The sequence below is a fragment of the Nanorana parkeri genome, unplaced genomic scaffold (assembly GCF_000935625.1).
Source record: "Nanorana parkeri isolate BGI_ZX_2015 unplaced genomic scaffold, ASM93562v1 scaffold71, whole genome shotgun sequence".
Lineage (NCBI taxonomy): Eukaryota > Metazoa > Chordata > Amphibia > Anura > Dicroglossidae > Nanorana > Nanorana parkeri.
This window is the reverse complement of record NW_017306339.1, coordinates 1,323,277-1,346,293: the sequence shown is the minus strand read 5'-3', so window position 1 is coordinate 1,346,293 and position 23,017 is coordinate 1,323,277. Positions and strand designations below refer to the sequence as shown.

The window sequence follows — 23,017 nt, the reverse complement described above, 5'->3', positions numbered from 1 at the left end:
GCGCGGCGGCGGGTGGGGAGGGGGGGGGGGGGGGGGGGGGGGGGGGGGATGTTGGTAAGCTGGGCGCTGCGGGGGATGCATTAAACAAGCCATTTGGCCTGTTTTCAGTGTACATTTTTAATATACAAGACCTAATACATTTTCATGTCGCACTGGATGGTTTGCTTTGTACATAAATGTATTGATATGTGCTATTTAGGGTACATACACCTCTCATTGCATATATAAGGAGTGCAATTACCTGTCTTTGTGTACACTTCTATTTTGCATTTGTGCGCAAAACCTTCACAATATCAATTAGGAAAGATAATTTTACATTTGTGTTATATGATATAAACTCTTATTGGCTCTCATGAATATATGCACATTTTCAACCTAAACACAGTATATGAATGCATGTGCAGCCTCAAATGTATGGAATGGGGTAACATTAACTTAGATCTAAGATGGGTAAAAATCTTAAAATCGACCAAAATCTTAGCTCACATAACATTTTTTTATTGTTTAGTTAATATCCTAATCCAATATATTGCTTTTCAGTTTGTTGGCAGTAAAACATTTTCTAAACCTTGTTAATTCACAGTTTGTAATTATTTATATGAACTATACTTTAGCTGTGTATATGTACATGTATTATGTAAACTCACCTAGTAAGAATAAAACGGCTATTAAGATCTGGAAAATGCTGTATATAAGGGGGAAAGTAAATACCACAGCCAGCTGCTCAGGTGGAAATGATAGTTGTACAATGGTAGAACATAACTGAGTGTTCTGCAGTCCAGTCTCCAATGCCACAGTGCGACACCTTAATATATTAAAAACATAATGAATTGTTAATGTACTTAATTAAAGCATTAATACTGCATATACTATTATATTAGAAAAATAACTTGGAGATATGCTAATTCCTGCAGTAGTTAACACAATTTTTCAAGTCAGAAAAGGCAGTACATCTCTGCAACACATGCACATTTGCCCTTGTTTTATACCTTTAAAGACATAAAGGTAGACATTTGCGATTCATTTTGTTCCAAATTGAATTTTGGATACATTTTCGATAATTCGGACATTCGGATACATCCGAATTTCGAATGAAAATATATAACGAATCCGAACTTATCTAAATTTTCGTAAAAAAAAACTTTCTGATGAATCTGAATTTTTTTCTGAATGTCATTCTGAATGAACATAAAAAGTTTAGGTGGGACCCCAACACCAAAAAAGCGGCCTAGCAGAGCAGGAAAGGAGGGGGAGGCGAGCATGCATCCCCCCTCCTGCACCATACCAGGCCACATGCCCTTGACATGGGGAGAGTACTTTGCCAGGATGGGGGAGGCCTGAGAAAGCGCCTTGTCCCCATGTCGATGGGGACATGGGCCTCTTTCCAGTAACCCAGGCTCGGTGGTTGTGGGGGTCTTCGGGCAGGGGGGCTTATCTGAATCTTGGTGCCCCCTTTATGAATGAGTGCCCCCCTTTGTGAATGAGTAAGGGGTAGCTGATACCCCTATTCATTCAGCAAATAAACATCCACATTGTAAATAAACACCACACCATAAATAAAAGTCCTTTATTAAAAAAACAAAACCCAAATAAATGTCCATCAATGTAATCCAAAGATCAATCAAGCCGCCCAGCTATGTAGATCCATGTCAATCACGATGGACAATGGCCACCGACTCACCAAAATAAAAAATACCCTATGCCTGGTGACTCGTCTGATCCCTATGAACACTGCTGCAAAACTACAGCTCTGACCCAAATATCAACAAAGGGGCGGAGCACGTTGTGACATCACTGAACTTGTTCTGCCCATTTGTTGACATTTGGGAGCAGGGCTGTCAATGATAGTAGCTCTGCTCCTGAATGATATTCGGGACTGTTTTTTTTTCAAATGAAGGACTTTTGTTTGCAATGTGGTGTGTTTATTTACAATTTGAGTATTTGGTGAATATGTAGGCTTAACAACTACCCCTTACTCATTCACGATGGGGGAGCGGCATCTGGGTGTCCCCTGTATGAGAGGGGGTACCCAGATTCAGATAAGCCCCCCTGCCTGGCAGACCCCCCCAACCGGGCCAGGGTTGTGGGGAAGACGCCCTTATCCTCATTGATATAGGGACAAGATGCATCCCCCCCCCCGGCAAAGCACCCTCCCCATATCGAGGGCATGTGGCTGCTTAAATCAAGGGTCTGGTAAAGGATTTTACGGGGACCTACATGTTTTTTTTATTTTTATAAGTTGGGGTCCCTCCTAAAATGCCTGCCAGACTTAAAGGATCTGGTATGAATGGGGGGAGGGCATGCTTTTTTAAAATTATTGTTTCTGTGGACTGTCAAGTTAAAAAGAAAAATGTCACTTTTTTCTAACGTCACTTTGCTGCAACGAAAATGTATTCATAATTTTTTAACGCATCCAAAATTATCAAAAAATCTGGATTCGTCTGAATCTGAATCCCAAAACGAACTGACTTTCAGACCCGAATCCCAAAAAATGTAATAACGAAAAATCCGAAACGAAACAAAATTAACCACTTTTTTGCCTGCAAGTACAGAAAAAGTTAATTCACCTCTTAACCCAGACGCCGCCAAGGCGTTTTTTGCACACATGTTATAATCCACATTTTAGATCTGAAAACTACTTAAAACCCCCAAACATTATGGGGGTTATTCACAAAGCCAGCCGAAGAGAAGTGTGCCGAACGCTGTTCGGCTATTCACTTCTGGCTTATACATCGGCTAAAATCAGTCGTACAGCGGCTACTATCTTCGGTCAGCCGAACATGCTCTGCATGTTTGCCTCAGCTGAAGTGCAGACGGACTTCGACTCAGCCGATCCAACATCTGGGTCAACTGAGTCGAAGCTCCAGCAGCGCATTCGCTGCTGTTCGCTCCTATTCACGTAGGAGCAGAGCGGCATTCGGCTAGTCAATTCTGCTCGGTACCTCCGTGGTACCAAGCAGAATAGAAAAGAGTGAAAATAGTAGGAAAAAAAAAAAGGTTAAAAAAATATTTAAAAAATGTAAATAAATAGTGACATTTAAAAATAAATAAAGATATTTTTTAAAAAACACAATTGGGTGGAGCTACCAATGACAGCTAGCTCTGCCCAACTGTTTCCGATTGGCCGGCACCTGGTAGTGTCTTCTAGCAGGTCCCGGCCAATGAACAACAACTGGGCGGAGCCGACCATGACATCACGGCCGGCTCCGCCCAGTTGTTGTGGTGTAAGGACAGATCAACGGCCCAGGTTATTTGGGGATGCTCCACCCAGCTGTCATTTACGGGGCTTACGGCTGTCCTTCGGCAGGCCGTTTGCCCTGCTTCGGCTGTCACTTCGGCTCAGTCGAGCCGAAGCAGATGCCTTTGGCTCGGCTGCCTTTGGCTGCTGTATGGGCTATAGTGAATAGTGGAACCGAAGGGCTCCAGCGGCCAAAGAGAGCCGAAGGATCAGCCGTAGCTACGGCTGGATTCCTCAGCTCCTTGGTGAATAGCCCCCTATATATTTTCTAAAAGACAAGTCCCTGTAGAATAAAATGGTGGGCAGTTGCAAATTTTTTTTACTAGTGCAACTCTTTATCAAACCCAAAAATGTAGTAGAAAATGCACTTGTTAATTTTAGTGCCCAAAAATACAATATAATACCCATTTTTTTGTAAAATATAAAAAATGAGGTTACAACGAGTAAATAGATAACCAACATGCACAGATGAAAAAATGCATGCGTCCATGAAATGCCGAAAAAATATGGTTCCCCAAATTGTCCATTGGCGACACTTCAAAAGCTTATACAGGTCATTAGTTTAGAGATATCCATGAATATTAGCCCTTTAATTATTGCTCTCCCTCTGGCACATGTGGCGATATCTAACATGTAGTGTGATCGTTATTTTAGTATGTAGGTGCACCCAACACGTGTCTATGTTATTACGTGCGTGCTCGCAGGGGCGGGGGGAACTTTACACTTTTTGTATTTTTCCATTTATTTTATTTAATGTTATTGTTTTTTTTAAATGTATTTTACTTAAAGGAGAACTATGGGGTTAGGGCTTTTCCCCATAGTTCTCCTTAGGGTAATGGAAGGACACAAACTAGCATCCTCCCGTCACCCTAAGCTCAGTATACCGCGAGCTACAGCTTCCCCCCGCGTTCTGGGGCGGGAGGGGGTGTGGCGGTGCTACCGCTCTGGAACGCACACGCTTTCGGTGTGAACAAGCCCTCCCTATGCCTTGTTCTGCACCATGTCTCTGTGTAGAGGTGGCCATCTTAGTAGGGCCGGGGCTTTCCTTCTTGATGCCAGAGCTTCCAGAAAGAACAGTAAGCAGCACAGTAGTGAGATCACCAAATCTCACTGCAAATCTCCTAAGTCTAGCAGCTAGAGGAGCCTTAGATCCCACGCTGAAGACTATAGGGACTACTATTTTGCATAAGGAATTTTAATTCAAAATGTACATTTTTTTAAAGGACTAGCTTAGGCGCAATTAGCATTTCAAAATTTGGCTTTAAATTAGTATATGTTTACTTTTTTTCATTTCGGTTCCACTTTAAATAACCCCAGTTACAGATTATTGGGATCTAAACCTGGCAAACCTAGATTAATTGAGTCTTTAGGGCTTAGTAGCAGGTGCCCTCCTGAAATGTTTGATACTGTGATGTAAACAAATATATATAGTTATTGTTTGTTGTGCTAATAGACAATATGCTGCAGAACCAGTTCTTCATATCAAGAATCTACATACATTTGAAACCCCTAAATACCGTACATCTATGATACGCACATATGCAAATAACACATACCTGCTCCATGACAAATTAGACATAATTGCCAAGCCAAAACCAATGCTTAAACCTATGGCGGGGAAAATAGTCCCAATAATCCACAGCTTGGGATCAATGACCCAAGATCCCTTGTATAGTACTCCACCAATCACAGCAACAGTAACAATGAGAATAGCTCCAGTAATAGATCCCACCTAAAACCAAAAAGACAATAAAGGTGTAGGTGCTAAAATGTATATAAATATATTAGACTCTACACAATTTGGAGGAGTGTGCACCTGATTTTTTTTAATTCAAAGCAGAACCTAGCCCAAAATAAAGAGATAAAATGAATAGTCCATTAAAATATAAAATGTAATATAAAAAAGCTGTTGCTGCAAAATTCACCTACAACAGAAAGGTTTCTCCTGCAGTACATTTTTCTGCCACTATATGTGCTTAGTCTGATGGCCAACATCATTCAACTCACCTCGTTTAAGCCCAGGTCATCCTGGACTTACCTCAGCCTATTATAAAAAAGAAGCAGCGGTAGTAGTGTGCTCTTCTCTCTGTCACACTGCTTTCTTCTCCTATTAGCATGTTACTTGTCAGCACATAAACTGATTGACTACTTGTACTGCTTCTTTCTCCCACATTCTAGTTCTGCTGTACAGGGACTGCAAGAGGCTGATACCATGTCAACTTCATGTACTTAAATGCAGTTTATTACATTAATTTAATGATGTATTTTTGATATTACAGATTTGTATTAATGTGTGCCTTTTTACATCTGCCTACAGTTCAGTTTTATTATTTTTTTCTGGGGGGGGGAGGAGGGTGTTGTCCATCTTTCTATCAAAAGTGCATCTATCCTTAAAAAAAAAAATTTTGTGCACATATTTTTTTCAAATAGGCTGTAGAGGGCACAGATTTCAAACCAGTGGTACATATACTCCAGAGGACACGTCTACAGATGTATGGGGTACTTCTGCTTGTTAAAATACTTCACAACAGTTTTCTGATTTTGTAAATTACATAGAAAGCACATTTATACAATTATTGTTTATTTATTTAAAAGCATATTCTATTGTTTGGAAAACATATAAGTTCATACTGTATATAAAGGTCACATCAGAATATCTCTAGTGATTTGTAGCTGGACACGAAATGTGAGATTGCATATTCTCCCAGTGCTTATGTGGGTTTACTCTGGGTACTCCGGTTTCCTTGCACATTTCAAAGACAAGCTGGAAGGTTAATTGGCTCCTGTCTAAATTAGCCCTGTATGTATATACAGTATGTGAGATAGTACAGATATGAACACAGAAAAGCGCCAAAAAGGACTACTCCGCCAGTATGGACCAATATAAGCACAAGTGTAATCAGAAACAAGTCTGTTAAAAAATATATTAATAATAAAAAGCACATGTGTAGAAAGGTCTGCAGGATGCTGCCCCCAAACCAGCCAGGGAGACCGCAAAATCTAGGGGAAAAAAACACAAACAGGGGGCGCCTTTCCTGGTGCAGATAAATTTATTAAGATCAGGATCAAAGGTAGATAAAAAACATACTCACAAAATTCTCTGTAGTCTCTGTGTGTCAGCAGAGGAGACTGTGTGATGTGTGATGACGCGTTTCCGGGGTCACGCCCCCTTCATCAGATCTGATGAAGGGGGCGTGACCCCGGAAACGCGTCATCACACATCACACAGTCTCCTCTGCTGACACACAGAGACTACAGAGAATTTTGTGAGTATGTTTTTTATCTACCTTTGATCCTGATCTTAATAAATTTGTCTGCACCAGGAAAGGCGCCCTCTGTTTGTGTTTTTTCCCTAGTATGTGAGATAGGAATCAGAGGCGTATCTACAACAAATTGCACCCCTGGATGGGGAGATGTGTAAGGGCCATACGCATCTCCCCACCCAGTTCTTAGTAAACTGGGATGCTCAGTGATGTCAAGGGTTGCCAGGAGCTGGGTGGGACACCGACCAGATCGCCCCTGATTGCTAAGAGCCGGGCAGAGGGATATGTATGGGAGAGTGGTGGGGAGAGAAAAAAAGTCTGCTGTCTCTGTAGGTCGAAGTGGCGCCCATGGCATCTGCCATACCCTGGCTATGCCATTGATAGGGATCTTAGATTGTAAGCTCCTAGAGTGCAGGGGCTGTTGTGAATATATAATATGTAAAGCGATGCGTTAATTGTTGGCGCTGTATAAATACCTGAAATAAAATAATGAATAAATGTCTACACAGCTACAAAGTCCTGGTAAGACATAGTCATCAGCAGCAGTTGAGCTACAGAAGCCACTGAAAAAAAGACAATTCCTGAGCACCTAAGCTACAAATTGCTGGAAAGGCTGTTACCTTTCACTGATAAAATTTCCTTATACCGAAAAGACTGATGAGAACTAGTCTGTTGCCAGTATAAATCAACCATATGACCTAGATCTAATAGCAGGGCTAACTAAGTAAGATTTCATGCTTTATAAAACAAGTTTATAGTTTTGGATGTCAATCGTTTGATGCTTTTTCGCTGTCAGACACCCACTGGAACATTGACTATACTTGAAGTCCAGGGACGTGCGGTCAGGGGAGGCAGAGCCTTACCTAGAATTATGGTTGGAGGAAAAAGCTGCCAGCTTTAGGCCTGAAGCTGACAGCTTTGTCTCCATTCAGATCGTCATCTAACAGGTTACACAGCAGGGAAATGCTCCCCACTGTGTAACCTGTCATGGACGGAGCGCCTCAACAGTGACACTTTACACTAGCTTGGGGACAGTTTGGGGGTGGGGCTTCATCCGGTGGGGGCAGGGCTGGGGAATGCCTCACCTGGAGCAAGAGGTACCGCACGTCACTGTTGAAGTCTACTTGACAGCTGGATTTGCCTGTTCACCTTCTGTATCCAGTCTCTTTTTATGCTGTTTGGTGAATAGCTTAAAGTATTACTAAAGGCTGGGCATTTTTTACCTTAATGCATTCTCTGCATTAAGGTAAAAAAATGGCCAGTACCTTTTTGAGTCCCCCGTCCCCCCACACTCACCTATCAACGCCGCTTGTCCCCAGAGTGATCCCCCACACCCGGACTTCCTGGTTGCAGGGCAGGAGATTGAGGGCAGAGGAGCCATAGGCTTTTTCTGCCATCAATCAACCTGTTGAGAGGAGAGGCGTGGCCTACCGCAGAGCTGTGTCTGTCTATGGACGCTCACAGCTACTGCAGGCACGGCCGGGAACGTGCACGCACAGGTGCCTCCACAGCAGCCGCTTAGCTGATGGAAACACCCATGCAGGAGGCAGGAGAGAGAGCGATGCGAGGACCCACCAGAGAATGAGGAACTGAGGAATTAAAGAGACATAAAACAAAGATCTGCATTAATGACGGCCTATCACTTTAATATTCCATTCTTCAGTGGAAAATCTAGATCTCTATAACATTTGCTGTATTTATAAAATGCTGAATGTTCAATTGGCTGACCACTCACTGTTTTCAATTAATGAATGACTGATTTTACCAATAATGTATTATTGGTTCAAAGAAAGACTCACTGTGTTTGATAGCTGTTGCCATTCAATATTTATTACAGGTATTTACTGAATATATCGCTCACAACTTACATACTGCACTTTCACATCAGTCCCTGCCCTCAAGGAGCCTGCAATGTAAGGTTCCTCTCTCACATAAAGGCTGATTTAGACGGGAGCTAATAAACCTTCCTGCATGTCTTTGGAGTGTGGGAGGAAACCAGAGTACCTGGAGGAAAACAACACAAGCACAGAGAGAACATGTAAACTCCTTGCAGATAGTGACCTGGCTGGGACTCAAACCAGGGACCCTCAGTGCTGCAAGGCAGAAGTGCAAACCACTATGCCACTGTACTGCCCTGTATCAAGTTAATGGGGATTTTAGCCATTAATCCTCTGTGCATACACAACACCACAACATGCTGAGCAGCAAAAAATTAGACGGACTAAAATCGAGGCACTTTGAGGAAAATGTATCAAAATTGGAGCAGACAAAAACTGGAGCAGCTGTGCATGGCAACCAATCAGCTTCTCTCCTCAGATTGTTCAGTTAAGATTTGAAAATGAAAGAATGAAGCTGATTGGTTGCCCTGCACAACTCTTCCACTTTTTGTCTGCTCCAGTTTTGATACATTCCCCTTAGAATGTACTAGGATTCTTCCTCGGCTTTATAAATATAAGAGATACATAATGCTGGATTTAATAAGGAGTTATAAAAAGTTTTAAAAAAAACTGTCATAGCCAACAGCTGATTTCCAATATTGTGGGTTTATACCAGCGTTTCTCAACCTTTTTTCAGTCAAGGTACACTTTAAAATGCAAAATATTAAGGCATGCCCAATCTAATATGCGAAAATCGACATGTGGCCCCTCCAAAGTCCATATGAGCCCCTATTTACATCACAAATTCCCCTTCACATCAAGAGCCCCCTTTCACAAGAGTCCCTCCTTTATACCTGGGGCCCCCTTTACATCAGAAGCCTGCCTGCACCATAGAAAGGCAAGATGCTGTGCAAAAGGCACCCTGGTTGATACTACAGTATGCAGGATTAAATCTAAACCTGTATAGTTTATTTACACAGTACATTGTTTAAGCTCATATTACATTTATAGTACAAAAGCAAATGCCATATAAGCCGTTTTTTATCTATACTTTGAGTTGTCTTTCATATGGCACTGTCAAAATCATTTGTTTTGGAACATAAAAATGCCTAGAGATTTTTTTAAAAATGTGCTACTAAAACACATTTGCATGTGTCCCATACTGTTTTAAAATGTAATGATCATACTGTATCAGTGGTATCAGAGTTGACATGTACTATTGCCATTTTTTCTTTGCCGTTTCAGTTTTTTCTTTTTTACATACCCTTAGAATTTTCTTTGCCTGCTTTGGCCACTTATAGTTAACAAACATTCCAACTGCAACAGGAATAACCAATGTCGCCAATGAGATGCCTAGAATAAAAAGAAGTAAGGATTTAAACTAGCACAACTTATTTAATACTTCAAATTATCTGTCCGTGTGGAATAAAATAAGTTCAATTTTTCAGTAAGTTATCCTTTTCCTCCCAAGGACACAGTTTTGAAGGTTACTTTAGACATGAAATGTTCTTAGCACACATGCTTCAACCTTTTCCCAGCATCTGAGGCCAACAAATACCCCCCTTGGCCTGTTACTGTTCAGGCTGCATATTCCTAAAACCATAGAAATAGTATGGCTATTGTTCAATTTGTCTTTGTTTAGCTAAATTGGATAAAGATCTACTGTCTATAACAGCAAGGATTCAGCTTTCGGGAGGAAGGATCACTCTGACAGGTTTGGAAACCTTGTTTTACTCTTAACATAAGTGGTGCTAGGACTCATGGCCACTTGCCATTCAGGGTTCTGAGGATGTAAGTTGTTTTTTTAGGCTGAATCTAATGGACATTAATTTTTTCCATCATAAATACAGTATGTAACCAAGGGGTGTATTTATAAAATGTCCTTAGAGTAAACAGCTCTGCAAACGTCTGAGTTTTAGATTCGCAGCACATTATGGCCACTAGATGTAATATGCTCCTCGGCTCAATCTAGTGGCCATAATGTGCAGCGAATCTAAAACTCAGATATTCCCAGAGCTGTTCACTCTGGAAATGTTTTATAAATATACCCCTAAGAATTTTTTCCCTAATAAGCCAAGCTAAGCAAATAGAACATGGGCCAAAAAAGCTGAGGGCAGTCCGATGAATCCTGCATATCCATCTGTGACCAGATTGAGTTGTGTCAGATGATCTGATCTGAACAAGAGTAGGTGAGTTACTATGCTCCTACATTTTACTATGAATGGGCCATACATCCTGATAGTTGGAAGATAAGATCTAATAGCTAAGAATTTTCTCCCTGATAAGCCAAGCTAAGCAAATAAAACATGGGCCAAAAAAAGCTGAGGGCAGTCTGATCAATCCTGCATATCCATCTGTGGCCAGATCGTGTTGTGTCAGATGATTTGATCTGAGCAAGAGTAGGTGTGTTACCATGCTCCTGCATTTTACTATAAATGGGCCATACATCCTGATAGTTGGAAGCTAAGATCTAATATCTAAGAAGTTTCTCCCTGATAAGCCAAGCTAAGCAAATAAAACATGGGCCAAAAAAAGCTGAGGGCAGTCTGATCAATCCTGCATATCCATCTGTGGCCAGATCGAGTTGTGTCAGATGATCTGATCTGAGCAAGAGTAGGTGAGTTACCATGCTTCTGCATTTTACTATAAATGGGCCATACATCCTGATAGTTTGAAGCTAAGATCTAATATCTAAGAAGTTTCTCCCTGATAAGCCAAGCTAAGCAAATAAAACATGGGCCGAAAAAAGCTGAGGGCAGTCTGATCAATCCTGCTGTAGCTCTGCATGGCAATGCCATGGTGTAGTGTGGCGACTTTGACATCTCTTCTAACAAGGACACTCCACTGTAGACAGGAGGTGCAAGTAAAATGCAGTTTTATTAAGGGCAAACACTATACATCTCGTTCCATCCACAGGGTAGACCTCCCCTGTTGCACAAGACAGTTTCACCTGTTCTTTTAGATTCACTCTGTAGCTTTTCACAGCTCCAAGAAACTCTAGCTGCTCACCCCTCTCAGCAGTGTGTACCACAGGTCCTACGGTCACCAACCTTCCTGACCTCTCCCAGCCTCCCCCGGCTGTTCCTTGTGCGTCCAGCACGCACCCGAGTCTGCGTGTGTCCGTGTGCCTCCTGCACACACACAACTCCAACACAACTCCAACTCCCTGAACTCTGGTCCAGACTCCTAATAAGGCTGCTCTCAGCCACCTGATCCAGCTATACTGGTCATTGGCAACACCTGGCCCCATGACTGGAGATCTCATCCCACCCAGAGCTCTAAGAGATCTCCAGAGCTCCAGATCCCAGCTACTATTGGGTAAACCTGCACGAACCTGAAAAGCCAGGCTCTTCCTTATAACATGGTTCAAATTCTGGACCCTCTCAGCCCCTTTGGCTGAGAGTCCTGGGTGCCAAAGTGCCACACTACACCGTGGCATTGCCATGCACTGCAACACTGCTTATATCCATCTGTGGCCAGATTGAGTTATGTCAGATGATCTGATCTGAACAAGAGTAGGTGAGTTACCATGATCCTACATTTTACTATGTATGGGCCATGCATCCTAATAGTTGAATGCTGCTTAAATGATTCAGCGCTTTGTTTATTTTCAAAAGCAACACCAGAGAAACCCATCTGACACTGTACTATGCTGCAATGGCAACTAATTGGTATGCTGAGGTACTCTGTGCATCCTTTAATCTGCTAAATTTTTCTCATCCACTAACCTCCCCACTAGTGTTAATCATTTGTAATAATGTATACCCTTATCTAGTCTACTTATCACCTGCGCTTGATTTGTTTCTAACATTTTAAAAAGTCAATTGAGCTGTGCTCACAAAAAATCACTACCTGGATAATGTAAGTGAGCTATGTGATTATACTGCACTTTTGAAAGAACTGAGCTTAAAATAATATATTCCAAGTCAATGAGTTTCAAAGTGTCAGCGAAGATAAAACAGTCAAGTGTGAATTGGTAAATGTATTACTGGCCTCCACTCTGTTGTTCCTGAGAAGGCATTGGCGATTTTGCATAGGTTAATTATTTGCACTTTATGCATAAATTATCATATCTGAAGATAATTTTACTGTGCTCCCTTCACACTTTGCTGCTAGGTGCTAATGACAGTGCATACAGCTATTCCTGTAATATGTCACCAAAAACTAGAAGCTTCACCGGGGCAAAGAAACAGATCTTTAATGAGAGTTAGTAACTGATGTGGCTCTTTATATAAAACTTACATATTGGTGACTGTTTAAAACCGCAATAGAAATTGCAATTATGCTGTGAAAGATGCAGTAGCCCCCCATAGAGCAATCAAATGTTATAATTTATAGTTGGAGTATTTAGAACAATTAAAATGAATGCTGAATGATGGCTTTGGGTTAAAACACGTAGCATATTCCCTGGTAAAATTAGCCCTGTAGTCATCCATATTTATCTATGTTTTTACAGATACCATTTTCATTATGAGGAACTGTGAAGAAGCTCATAGAAATGAAACATGCAACTCTATATCTAGTCATGTTACCTGCAGTAAGCCCCAGATTTCTGTTCTGCATAGTATACAATTGATCGGACAGGACCAAATGTGTTGCTCAATGTTGATATCATAGATGCACAGACACTGACACTTTCTGCCTATTTCTCCCTCCTCCCCACATGAACATGAATATGTATGGTCATCATGAGTGTAGATGTTTATGGAGCAGCTTTGCTTTAGAGTTGTTACATAGTGCTGACACATCAATCTGTCCTCCTTTAAAGTCACTTAAAATAAATACGTGGGCTCACTTTATCTTTGGACCACCTGCATATCACTACAAGTAGGGTGCTCTGTTATAGAAAACATGCCCAAATTTTCCATGGTTAAATTGTTGGTCCTTCTCACATACCTGCAATCTTCTATTGGCTGTAAAATGCAACGTGTGGCCTCAATATACGGTAGGAAGTAATGGGGCAAAAGAAAGTGGCAAAAAATTAGCCTTGAAAGCTGTTGTTGATATTTGCCTAATAAAGCAACCAGGTTTTGCGGATGGCAAATAGGCAAGCACTATTCTTGGAGGCTATGTAGGACTGCAATATGTTTTAATATTCTTAAGAATATTTAGCACTTTGTATGTCAGCATTCCAGTGAAAGGTTGTTTTTCTTCCTGCCTTTTCACTGGGATGGTACATCCAGTTGTTGCATTAATGGTACAGTATATTGAAGAGAGATCAAAGCTTTATGGCCTAGTGACAGAGAACTGTCTATTAGGAGTGGATAAATTAGCTTATACCTGGCATACAGCAGCAGAGCCGCCGGACAATAGGAAACTATTGGGTGGAGCTAGCTGTCACTGCTAGCTCCGCACAGTCGTTTTCTATTTACTTTTTTTTACCTCAGGCTCAGCGGCATTCGGCTATTCACTCACTGCTGTTCGGCATCTTTAACAATAGGCCGAACAGCAGATAGTAGACTGCCGGAGGTTCGGCTCGGCCTATCCAGATGTTGGATCGGCTGAGTCGAACTCATTCTGCACTTCGGGTCGGTCGAACATGCTGAGCATGTTCGGCCGAACCGAAGCCACGTGAAGCAAGCCGATGTACGGCTGATTTCAGCCGCTGTACGGTTGAAATCAGCCGTACCAGCCTGAAGTCAATAGCCGTACAGTGTTCGGCTCACTTCACTTCAGGTCGGTCATTCACTCGGCAGCTTAGTGAATAGACCCCTAAGTGTTTGTGCCTTGACAAGGCAAAACTGAATAATGGCATCTTTGGGTTTGGTTTGTAAACTTCAAACTGCAAATGGCCATATATATGTTACTTTGGCAACCCATAATCAGTCATGACAAAAATATGATTGACTGTTTGGATGAGAGTGCATGCTTAAGTCCCATACACATGAATTTCTCTTGTTCAGTCCCGCAGATAACAGGAGATATCCATAGATTCGCCCATCCACGCTGAACCGCATGGATGGAAGAATCCCAGCTGCCAGCTATTATATTCAGCGGCTGCTGAATACTTGAACAGTGCCTTGCTCTAACTGGATGTAGGCAATGTTTGGCTAAAAATGTTTGGATCAGCTCCTTCGACAAACGTCGAGAGGGTGGATGCCAACACGGCCACCCATGGCTTCATTTTCCACTGAGCCAGCAAATTCAGCAGCAAAATTGAGACCTCCATATATGGTCGGGACTAAAACAGTTTTTTTGTGAGCTGAATATGACATTATGTATATTAATATTTGGTGTTTTCAACTCTAGCTAACAGCAAGACTTCTTTGCACATATTTTCCAACTAACTTATCTATTTTGCTGAAAAAAGACTGTTTGGAAAACACAGTAGTTCAACTTAAAGTTTACACACAACTAAATAAATAGAGGTGTATTCCATCATACTGCTTGCTCTGTTCAGAGAACTATGTAAGAAGTTGTATTTAGAGAGAGGGTCTAAAGACAAACGGCTTTGCTTTAAACTTTCATGTAGGTGTGCATTTTATGATAAATGTTTAGTTATAACATAAGAATAAGATATAATTAATACAAAAATTAAATACATATCAACTTAAATAAATAAAATGGAGCATTACCCTTTTTTTTCTATAAAGACTTACTTGTAAAAATAATCATATTATCTTATATTAGCTGTCATTTGTAAGGAGCACACGGAGCTCCTGGGATTTGTACATATCTGTTTTATTGTATGATCTTGTTTTTACAAACATATATAAAGGGATGCACCGATACCATTTTTGCAAGTACAAGTACTGATACCTGCCCAAGTACTTACAGACTCAAGTACTGATACATTTTTGTTTATTGTCATGTGACAGTTTTCCTAAAACAATATTGACTAATGATTTCAGGACAGTGGTGGAGCGCCAGAGCTAGGTCCCAGCTGCAAGCGAGCGCTGCAACCTTGGTAGTTCTCATGAAAATGCCAAGTATCGGCACTGGTATCTGAACATCCCTAATTTTAAAGGCATTTGGTGTGCAAAAATTGGATTTATAACCTTTGTAGCTATTGAAGAATATATTTAAACAAAAGTTTTTGTGCCTGGAGTTCAGCTTTATTCATTCAATCACATATAAATCTAATTGCTATTGTTTTGTTAATTCCTCCGCAACAAGTTCCATTGCTAAGTGAAAATGTAACTTTTTTAGATCAACTCCCCCCGTGCATCAGATAACAAATTCTAAAAGGTGTCAACTGCAGGATTATCAGTGTATATAGCTAAGGAAATATGGGGATCTAAATAGTGTAACTATAAAGGTCTAAAATCAGAAATGTATGTAATATTAATAAGAAATATGTTAATAACTGTAAAGACTACAACTGCTGTTGATATACTTACCAATGGTGTCATAAGGTATAACGATGGCATCTGAGTCAACCCATTTTTTTGAGTACAAAAAGATACATAAGGGCATCATGCCCAGAGCAAACAATGTAGAGCAGGTGGTCATACTTAAACTGTGGATAAAACAAAAAAAAAATATGTTAAAGCTTGGTTATTTTAGGTTAGGAAGAGTAAGCAGCCAAATTAGTAACATCCATGTGAATTTCCTCTAGTGACATTGTATATTAAAGGAGAACTATGAGGTGAATGAAAATCACTCATCCTCATAGTTCGAGCTGACGTGTGTCAATAAAACTGTCACACGTCGGCTCAATAGATCGGGAAGTGAGCGACTGCATACCATCGCTCGCTCACTTCTCGATCATATCCCTGCAGAGAGCGGTGGCTGTCAGTCACCGCTACCCGCAGGTATTCCCCCTGCCCGCTCCGATCCTCCAGCTCTGACTGGAGGAACGGACGGGGGAGGGGGCGGGTACAGCTGGCTCTGCCTCTAGATAAGCAGAGCCAGCTGTAATTCACGCAGCTAGGTGGATGTCGACACCATTGTCGGGATCCGTCCCGGCTGTGGCGGTCTCAATATGCCGTGAGCTGTAGTTTGCGATATACTGAGCTTTGGGTCACGGGAGGAGGTTAGTATATGTCCTCCCGTGACCCTTAGGAGAACTATGGGGAAAAACACTTACCCCATAGTTCACTTTTAATATCATTTTTCATGATTTAGCAAGACAAAAAGCAAAATGCAGTAACTTCTAGCAGCAAATCAAAATAATTATTTCACCTACATTACTACTTTAAATGGTGTTCTACTTGCTATGGGTTACTACATCTTGTGCATTATCATTACCCTCTACACCCATATGCTAAATAATTGTAATAGTCTTTAGTGAAGCTTCCTTGTAGTATACAGATCAATGAGGCTTAGGGGGCAATTTATAAAAATCCGGGGAAAAGAATGCAGCAACAGAGGTCGAGTTTTTATAGTACAAATGTTATTTCTTGTTTCAGTATCCTAAAGAAACTTACTTGCCTGCTTACTCTACAGCGCTATATGCTGTAGACCCCCTTGACCTCCCTTCTAGGCTTTGCAAATTTTTTATTTTTTTTTATAGTATGGGATTATTATCCCATTGCAACCATTTGCCAACAGGGTTTCCACTTTTTTCTGTGTCTTCAAGAAAGACTATTCAAGTATAGTGGCTCTAAAGATAGCTATGGTGTCATAGTATCATCTGACAATGCAAGTTTCACCAATCTGTCCAAGTAGGGATAACTTTGAAAGGCACAAACTACCAAATTAAAGTCTTTTCAGTGGATTAGAGATATAACATGCAATTGAACAATACCTGAGAAAGAGCTTGTATTGTCAGGTTTGAACCCAGTCAATAAAAACATTGGAGCCAATTTATAGCTCTGTACCCCTCTTATGCTACTGTGGGAAACATGTACACCAACCAGATTAGAGTTAGGACGACCCTACACAGAGGTGCCTGGATGAGGCAGTGTGGCTTCCACATGTTTTGCAAACGTTGTGCAACTAAAACCTCTGTGTTTAACCCCCATTATTTACACAGTGTATTTGTTTTAATTTAATTTTTTTATGTTTTTTTTGCAGGCTGGCTGGCGAGTGTGCTGGAAAATTTTAGTTTTTGTACTTTGTAAAGCCCTTCCATGTGCACCTTGCTTAAAGCTAATTATGAATTGATGATCATGTTTGCCTTGTTGGTGTTACATATACAGTATGCACTAACCATTTTCCACTACATTTATAAAGAATCAAACAGGTAGCTGTCATACTGGAAAAGTGGTGAACTAATCTTTTAGAGTTTTAGACAAGAAGTTATTTTAGGAAAATGGCAAACACAGTTGCCAAAACTCAACTAAACTCAAACATTAAGATAAAGAGAGAGGTTTTTTTTTTAACAAGTAATTGGGGATATCAATGTCATTATACCACATTCATCATGCACATGTTTGCACCTCTTTGTAAGTGTGCTGTACTTCACTAAATCACAATACACCTCATAGTGCAAACTATGTTGAATATCAACAATTATTGTCAATGGTCATTTCCTGTTGCCTTATCTACCTACCTGTTTTTTGTGTGAAATGTGCTGAGATATGAACGTACTGAAACTGATAATGTAGATAAGATAAAATGTATTTATCACAAATGCTGCAACAAATGTTATCTAAGGAGATAGTCATGTTGATAAGGACTTTTATTTAGAATAAAAAAAAAGAATTTCAGATTTAATTCCAAGCAGTTTATATGTAGGGTCATTCCTATCATGAAACAGAATGAGAACATTATCCTTGGCGGCGTGAGATAAGCTTCTCACCTTGCTTTATGATTTCCAGCTAAATCCTGTTTTTTTTTTTTATAGATACTGTACAATACACAAGAATGCCTTATCTGCACTCATATTCTGGTCATACAATGTGGAAAACAAAATCTAATTTTCCTGTAGTTTTTACCTATTTTGATTTAATTTCAGTTCAAATTTTCAATGAACTGTATTGAAGCTGTGAATTTATTGACCAATTTCCACTTCACAATCAATTAAACTTGGGTGGTAGATTCTTAAGGTAGCCATACAGGGCTTGATTTCCTGCTGAATAGACCAAAGTCTGAACTATATGTGCTGTTTAGCATATTGTCAGGCGAACAGCAGCTGCATTCACTAACTGTTCATGTAATCAGACAACCAATAGCTGCCAGCAGAAATTCCTTCATCCCTGAATGGGAGAAGTATATGTGGATATGGCTAGCCTCAGTTTCTGCTGATTACTTGCGAATGTATTTGCAATTACCAGCGGCTTGAAAGTAGTTGAAATTGAAAGAAAATTGTCACTTGTATGGCCAACTTTATGCTGGAGGTACACAGGAGATAGAGCTACAGAGAATAGTAGCTCAATTGTGCTTCTAAAATCACTAACAAATAGTCATTGGTTGCTACACAGATGGGACAAATGGCTGCCTATAGTGTAAACTACACAGGTAGCATATAGTAGCATTCAGTAACACACAAACAATTAGAGCTTTGTGCTATGATGAGAAATGTATTTCTACTCCATGCTAATACATCTCTCAGTGATGAGTCTCTCCACTTAGAGATTAATCAACAGCAATTTTAGCAACACTATTAAGCTACTAAATCTCCCCTGTACCTCTACCACTAGGTTGCTTTCCTGCGGCATGTACTATCAAATCTAGCCCCTGGTGGTAGTGGGGCTTACTGTGAAAGGGCAGACTAATACATGCTGCCTCGGGCAGAAATTAACATGAATGATTCTGTATGCATGTGGTTTTAGGAAGTGACTGGAAAATACTGTGAAATTGGTCCTCGACCTCTACTATTACTAAAAAGGTCAAACAGGAACAATGTAGATTATCAGAACATGTATGCCAGCCTATGGTATTCCTAGCATGTCTGTTGCAGTCATTTGTACAGCATGTACTGCCCAGGTCTCATCAGTCCTGACAAGTGCAAACTGCATGTGACTTGTATGCGTGTATAATAGGTGTGACTCATCTAAGTGTCTTATCTACTGTGACAGACTGAACTTTTATTTTATAGTGATCTATTTATCAGATAAATGTGTTAATGGTCATGACACCTACCAGAGATATAACATTCTGATACGTGATATTAGTTGCATTATAATTCATATGTTGATATAAGTTGAGTTGTAATTTAGATGTTGGTATTAGTTGCAAATGATCTGTTATCACTTATATATTGCTTTAAAGGGATGACTAAATCTTTATGATTGTTGTTAAAACTGTTTTGTTACAATTTTGCATTAATTAGAGAGATGGATTAAGGGAGAGATGTTTCTTAATGTATGGACATACAATAATAATACAATAGGATTTAAGCAGTTGATCTATTAACAAAAATGTAATTTATTTGTGTATCACTCAGCTGTAGATCTCAAATCATCTCTGTATTGGTGCTGACACTGTCTTCCTTCTGGAGGGTGGTTACTTTTGTTCTCCATGATCCCTGTGTGTGTTGTAAAGTAGCCACCGCTCCAAGCTCACTCCTGTGATGGAATGCAATATCACATGTAGTTTACTAATTTGTATTGAGATTGTAGTCCATCACGGGAGTGAGGTTGGAGCGGAAGGAAGAAAAAGGACAGTGTCAGCATGAATTCAGAGATGATTTGAGGATCTTAAGCTGAGTGATACACAAATAAGATCCAATTTTGTTAATAGATAAGCTGCTTTAATGCATTTTTAAGGTTTAACTCCTATGTTTATTGTCACTTTAATTTATTAAATGAGTAATTTTTCTCTGTGTTTCTTGAAATAACCCATCAGTTACAGGGCAGTGTAAATAAACAAAATTCCCCTTGTGATCCTGTCTTGGTGTTCAAAGTTAAATGAAATAATATTATTTATTATTATTTATCATTATTAACAATATTAGTGCATTATATTTACAAATGCTGACACTCTTGTCCACTTTTTTAGTTGCCTGGCTGTCATGTTGTGAGTTGCTAACTTAGGAAACATGAATAGTTTGGTAGCAGGGATGAGGGGAGTCATTTAGACGAAATTTAAATTTAACCGAAGCAGAAACTCTAAGTTTCACTCACTGAACTGCTTAGGTGGGATTTGCTTGGAAAAAAAAAGAAACTTCTTTATTTGCAGGGTGCATTTTTTGTATATACTGTATGTGTGGGGTCTATTTAGGGTAGTTTTTTTTTTTTTTTTAATTAATAGGGGTATTCACAAAATGGTGAAGAGTTTAGAGAAGGCAGGAGAAGTGAGCCATCTAGGACAACATAGCTGAACTGTGTTGTCCTAGATTGTTGACTTCTGCTTTCCCCAAACTCTTCACCCTTTTGTGAATAGCCCTGTAAGTGTTCTCTTTATGTGTGTTTTGTTTGTAGGTATTTGATTGTTGCTTGTGTACTATGGCGTTCAATTTTTATTTGTACTTTTGATCTTGGTCTATGTTTTTGTCTGTTAAAAAAACCATAAAATAATGAGGCTAAAGGGGGCCATTTTTTGGCACCAAAACAGATCCAGGGTAGTTGAAAGGGGCTGTCCTACCACACAGGAGCCATTTAGGCCCTTTGCTGTTTAAACGGACACTAAACTTAGTAGTTAAATCTTAAAATTGCATTCAAATACCTTAACTATTAACAAAAATGTATTGTATGTGTGTATTACTCGGCTGTAGATCATTAAACTATCTCTGAATTGGTGCTGACACTGTCCTTCCTTCTGGAGGGTGGCTATATTTGTTCCCCATGGTTCCTGTGTGTATTGTAATGTAGCCACCACTCCAAGCTCACTCCCATGATTGACGGCAATCTCAATACAAATTAGTAAACGAAACATTAGATTGTAGTCCATCACAGAAGCAAGCATGGAGTCGTGACTAATAAGATACATTTTTGTTATTAGTTAAGGTACTTGAAGTACTTGAATGCATTTTTAAGATATAGTTCTTGAGTTAAGTGTCACTTTAGGAAAACCACCAAAACCTTTCTGACATTGTTTAGTATCCATTTTATGTTAAGAGGAATGTAGTGGAAAGAGTGAGACTCCTCCTGCGGCAGAGCTGAGAAAAAAAATCACACTGGTATCCTTGAGATTCAGCTTAGTGGTATTCCTCCATTACTGAAATATTAGTTTTGTGTGGAATCTCCCAGTAATGCTTTATAAGTATAAAGTGAAATATAAATGATGTTCCTCTTGACAGATTATTTGCACGAGTGATTAAAATGTGCACATTGTCTTACCTTAAATCCATGTCTCCATCTACCCAGTATGTCAAGATATTGGAGCCGGTTCCTCCTGGGCAACATCCCATGATAAGCACCACCACAGCTTGCACTGGCAAGACATTGAATGCAAGTGCTAGTATAAAACCTACAATTGGCATGATTCCAAACTGACAGAGAAAGCCTACTGTGATACCCCATGGATATCTGATATGACTCCAAAATTTCTTAAGTTGCACACTGCAGCCCAAGGAAAACATGACCAGTGCCAACAGTGATGTGATAGAGGCACTCAAGACGGTGCCAAGTATCTTGTTGAAGTTGTCAGGGGGCATCAAGCAGGACAAACCTTCGCATACAGTGGAGTGTTCCGGACAGGTTTTGTTTTCTGTTGGTGACATTGTTGTCATGGCTGCTTTGCGTTATTCTATATACTATGCTATGATCTATGTACTGAATGATCAGCCCATCTGGTGCTCAAAACCATCTGATGCGATTTAGCTGTTATATATATGCATTTAAAAAGTAGTAAAAAGTGACAGACGTGTTTATGAGGTCAGTACTCCATGTGGCATCAAGTAAAACAAGAAAGACAAGAGTTAATTGATACAATCCTTGAAAGATATTCACAGTAAAAAATTTACAAGAGCTCCAGCTTAATTATTAATGGGGCCTCTGCTTATGTGAGTGTATGTTTGTCCATTTTGATGGGTAACCTTCAAACCGCTATTTTGCCAGAAGCTCTCTCCATATATTTAGACTCTTTTGTTGCCAGCTTCAGTTCATAACAACATCTACATAACTTTTCAGATTTACGCAAGCTGGCAAAGTAATGTAAGTGTATTGTTATAGTTCAGTGTATTGATGTAAATAATATTTTCTTTCTTTTAAAAAAAGAAACAACATTCCATAATCTCACATCATTGCTCTCAAGCTTTTCAAAAATGCATTTCACTAGTTTTTATTATAAGTCCATTTGTGATCCATAATTCTTTTTTTTTTTTGCAGTGCTATTGGTTGAAGTTGCACCATTATCATTCCATCTAAACAACATCACAGAAGAAGAAGTGATTGTGGCATGCCACCCAAGTAAATGTCACTGTTTCACTCTTAGAAGACTTGACCATATGTAAAGTTATGTTCTCTGCTTGTTTTTATTGCACATATTTTCCAATAGAATTGCCTACTTTAGTGTTCCAATTTTGGAGATGATGACAGTTGTTGCCAGTTTTACAGCTTTAGGCTTTCACAGGTTGCCAGGGGAACAGTAAAATCGAGAAAATGGCAACACATGTTAATTCTATTATGTTTCTTACAGCTGATGCGACTGCTCTAAAATTCACATGGCTATCTTTAAAGGGAACCTGTTGCTTGACTATTCATGTCTAAAGTGACACTAAACTGGGTAGTTAAACCTTACAAATCCACTCAAGTACCTTAACTATTAACAAAAATGTATCTTATTTGTGTATCACTCAGTAGTAGATCCTCAAATCATCTCTGTATTTATACTGACACTGTCCTTCCTTCTGGAGGATGGCTACTTTTGTT

The 23,017-nt window shown here is 39.9% G+C and overlaps 1 protein-coding gene across 1 annotated transcript in view; it reads right to left on the bottom strand.

Annotated features, from left to right (window-relative positions):
• SLC10A2 (solute carrier family 10 member 2) overlaps positions 1-22,926 on the bottom strand; it is a 25,258-nt gene extending 2,332 nt beyond the window's left edge. The window contains exons 1-6 of the mRNA XM_018576600.1: positions 22,916-22,926; positions 21,485-21,912; positions 15,719-15,837; positions 9,643-9,731; positions 4,795-4,970; positions 648-805 (exon numbers count right to left, since the gene is read on the bottom strand). Of these exons, the coding sequence (XP_018432102.1) occupies positions 648-805; positions 4,795-4,970; positions 9,643-9,731; positions 15,719-15,837; positions 21,485-21,876 (934 nt within the window). The 5' untranslated portion in view covers positions 21,877-21,912; positions 22,916-22,926. The remainder of the gene's footprint in view (positions 1-647; positions 806-4,794; positions 4,971-9,642; positions 9,732-15,718; positions 15,838-21,484; positions 21,913-22,915) is intronic.
• Positions 22,927-23,017: the final 91 nt, after the last annotated feature.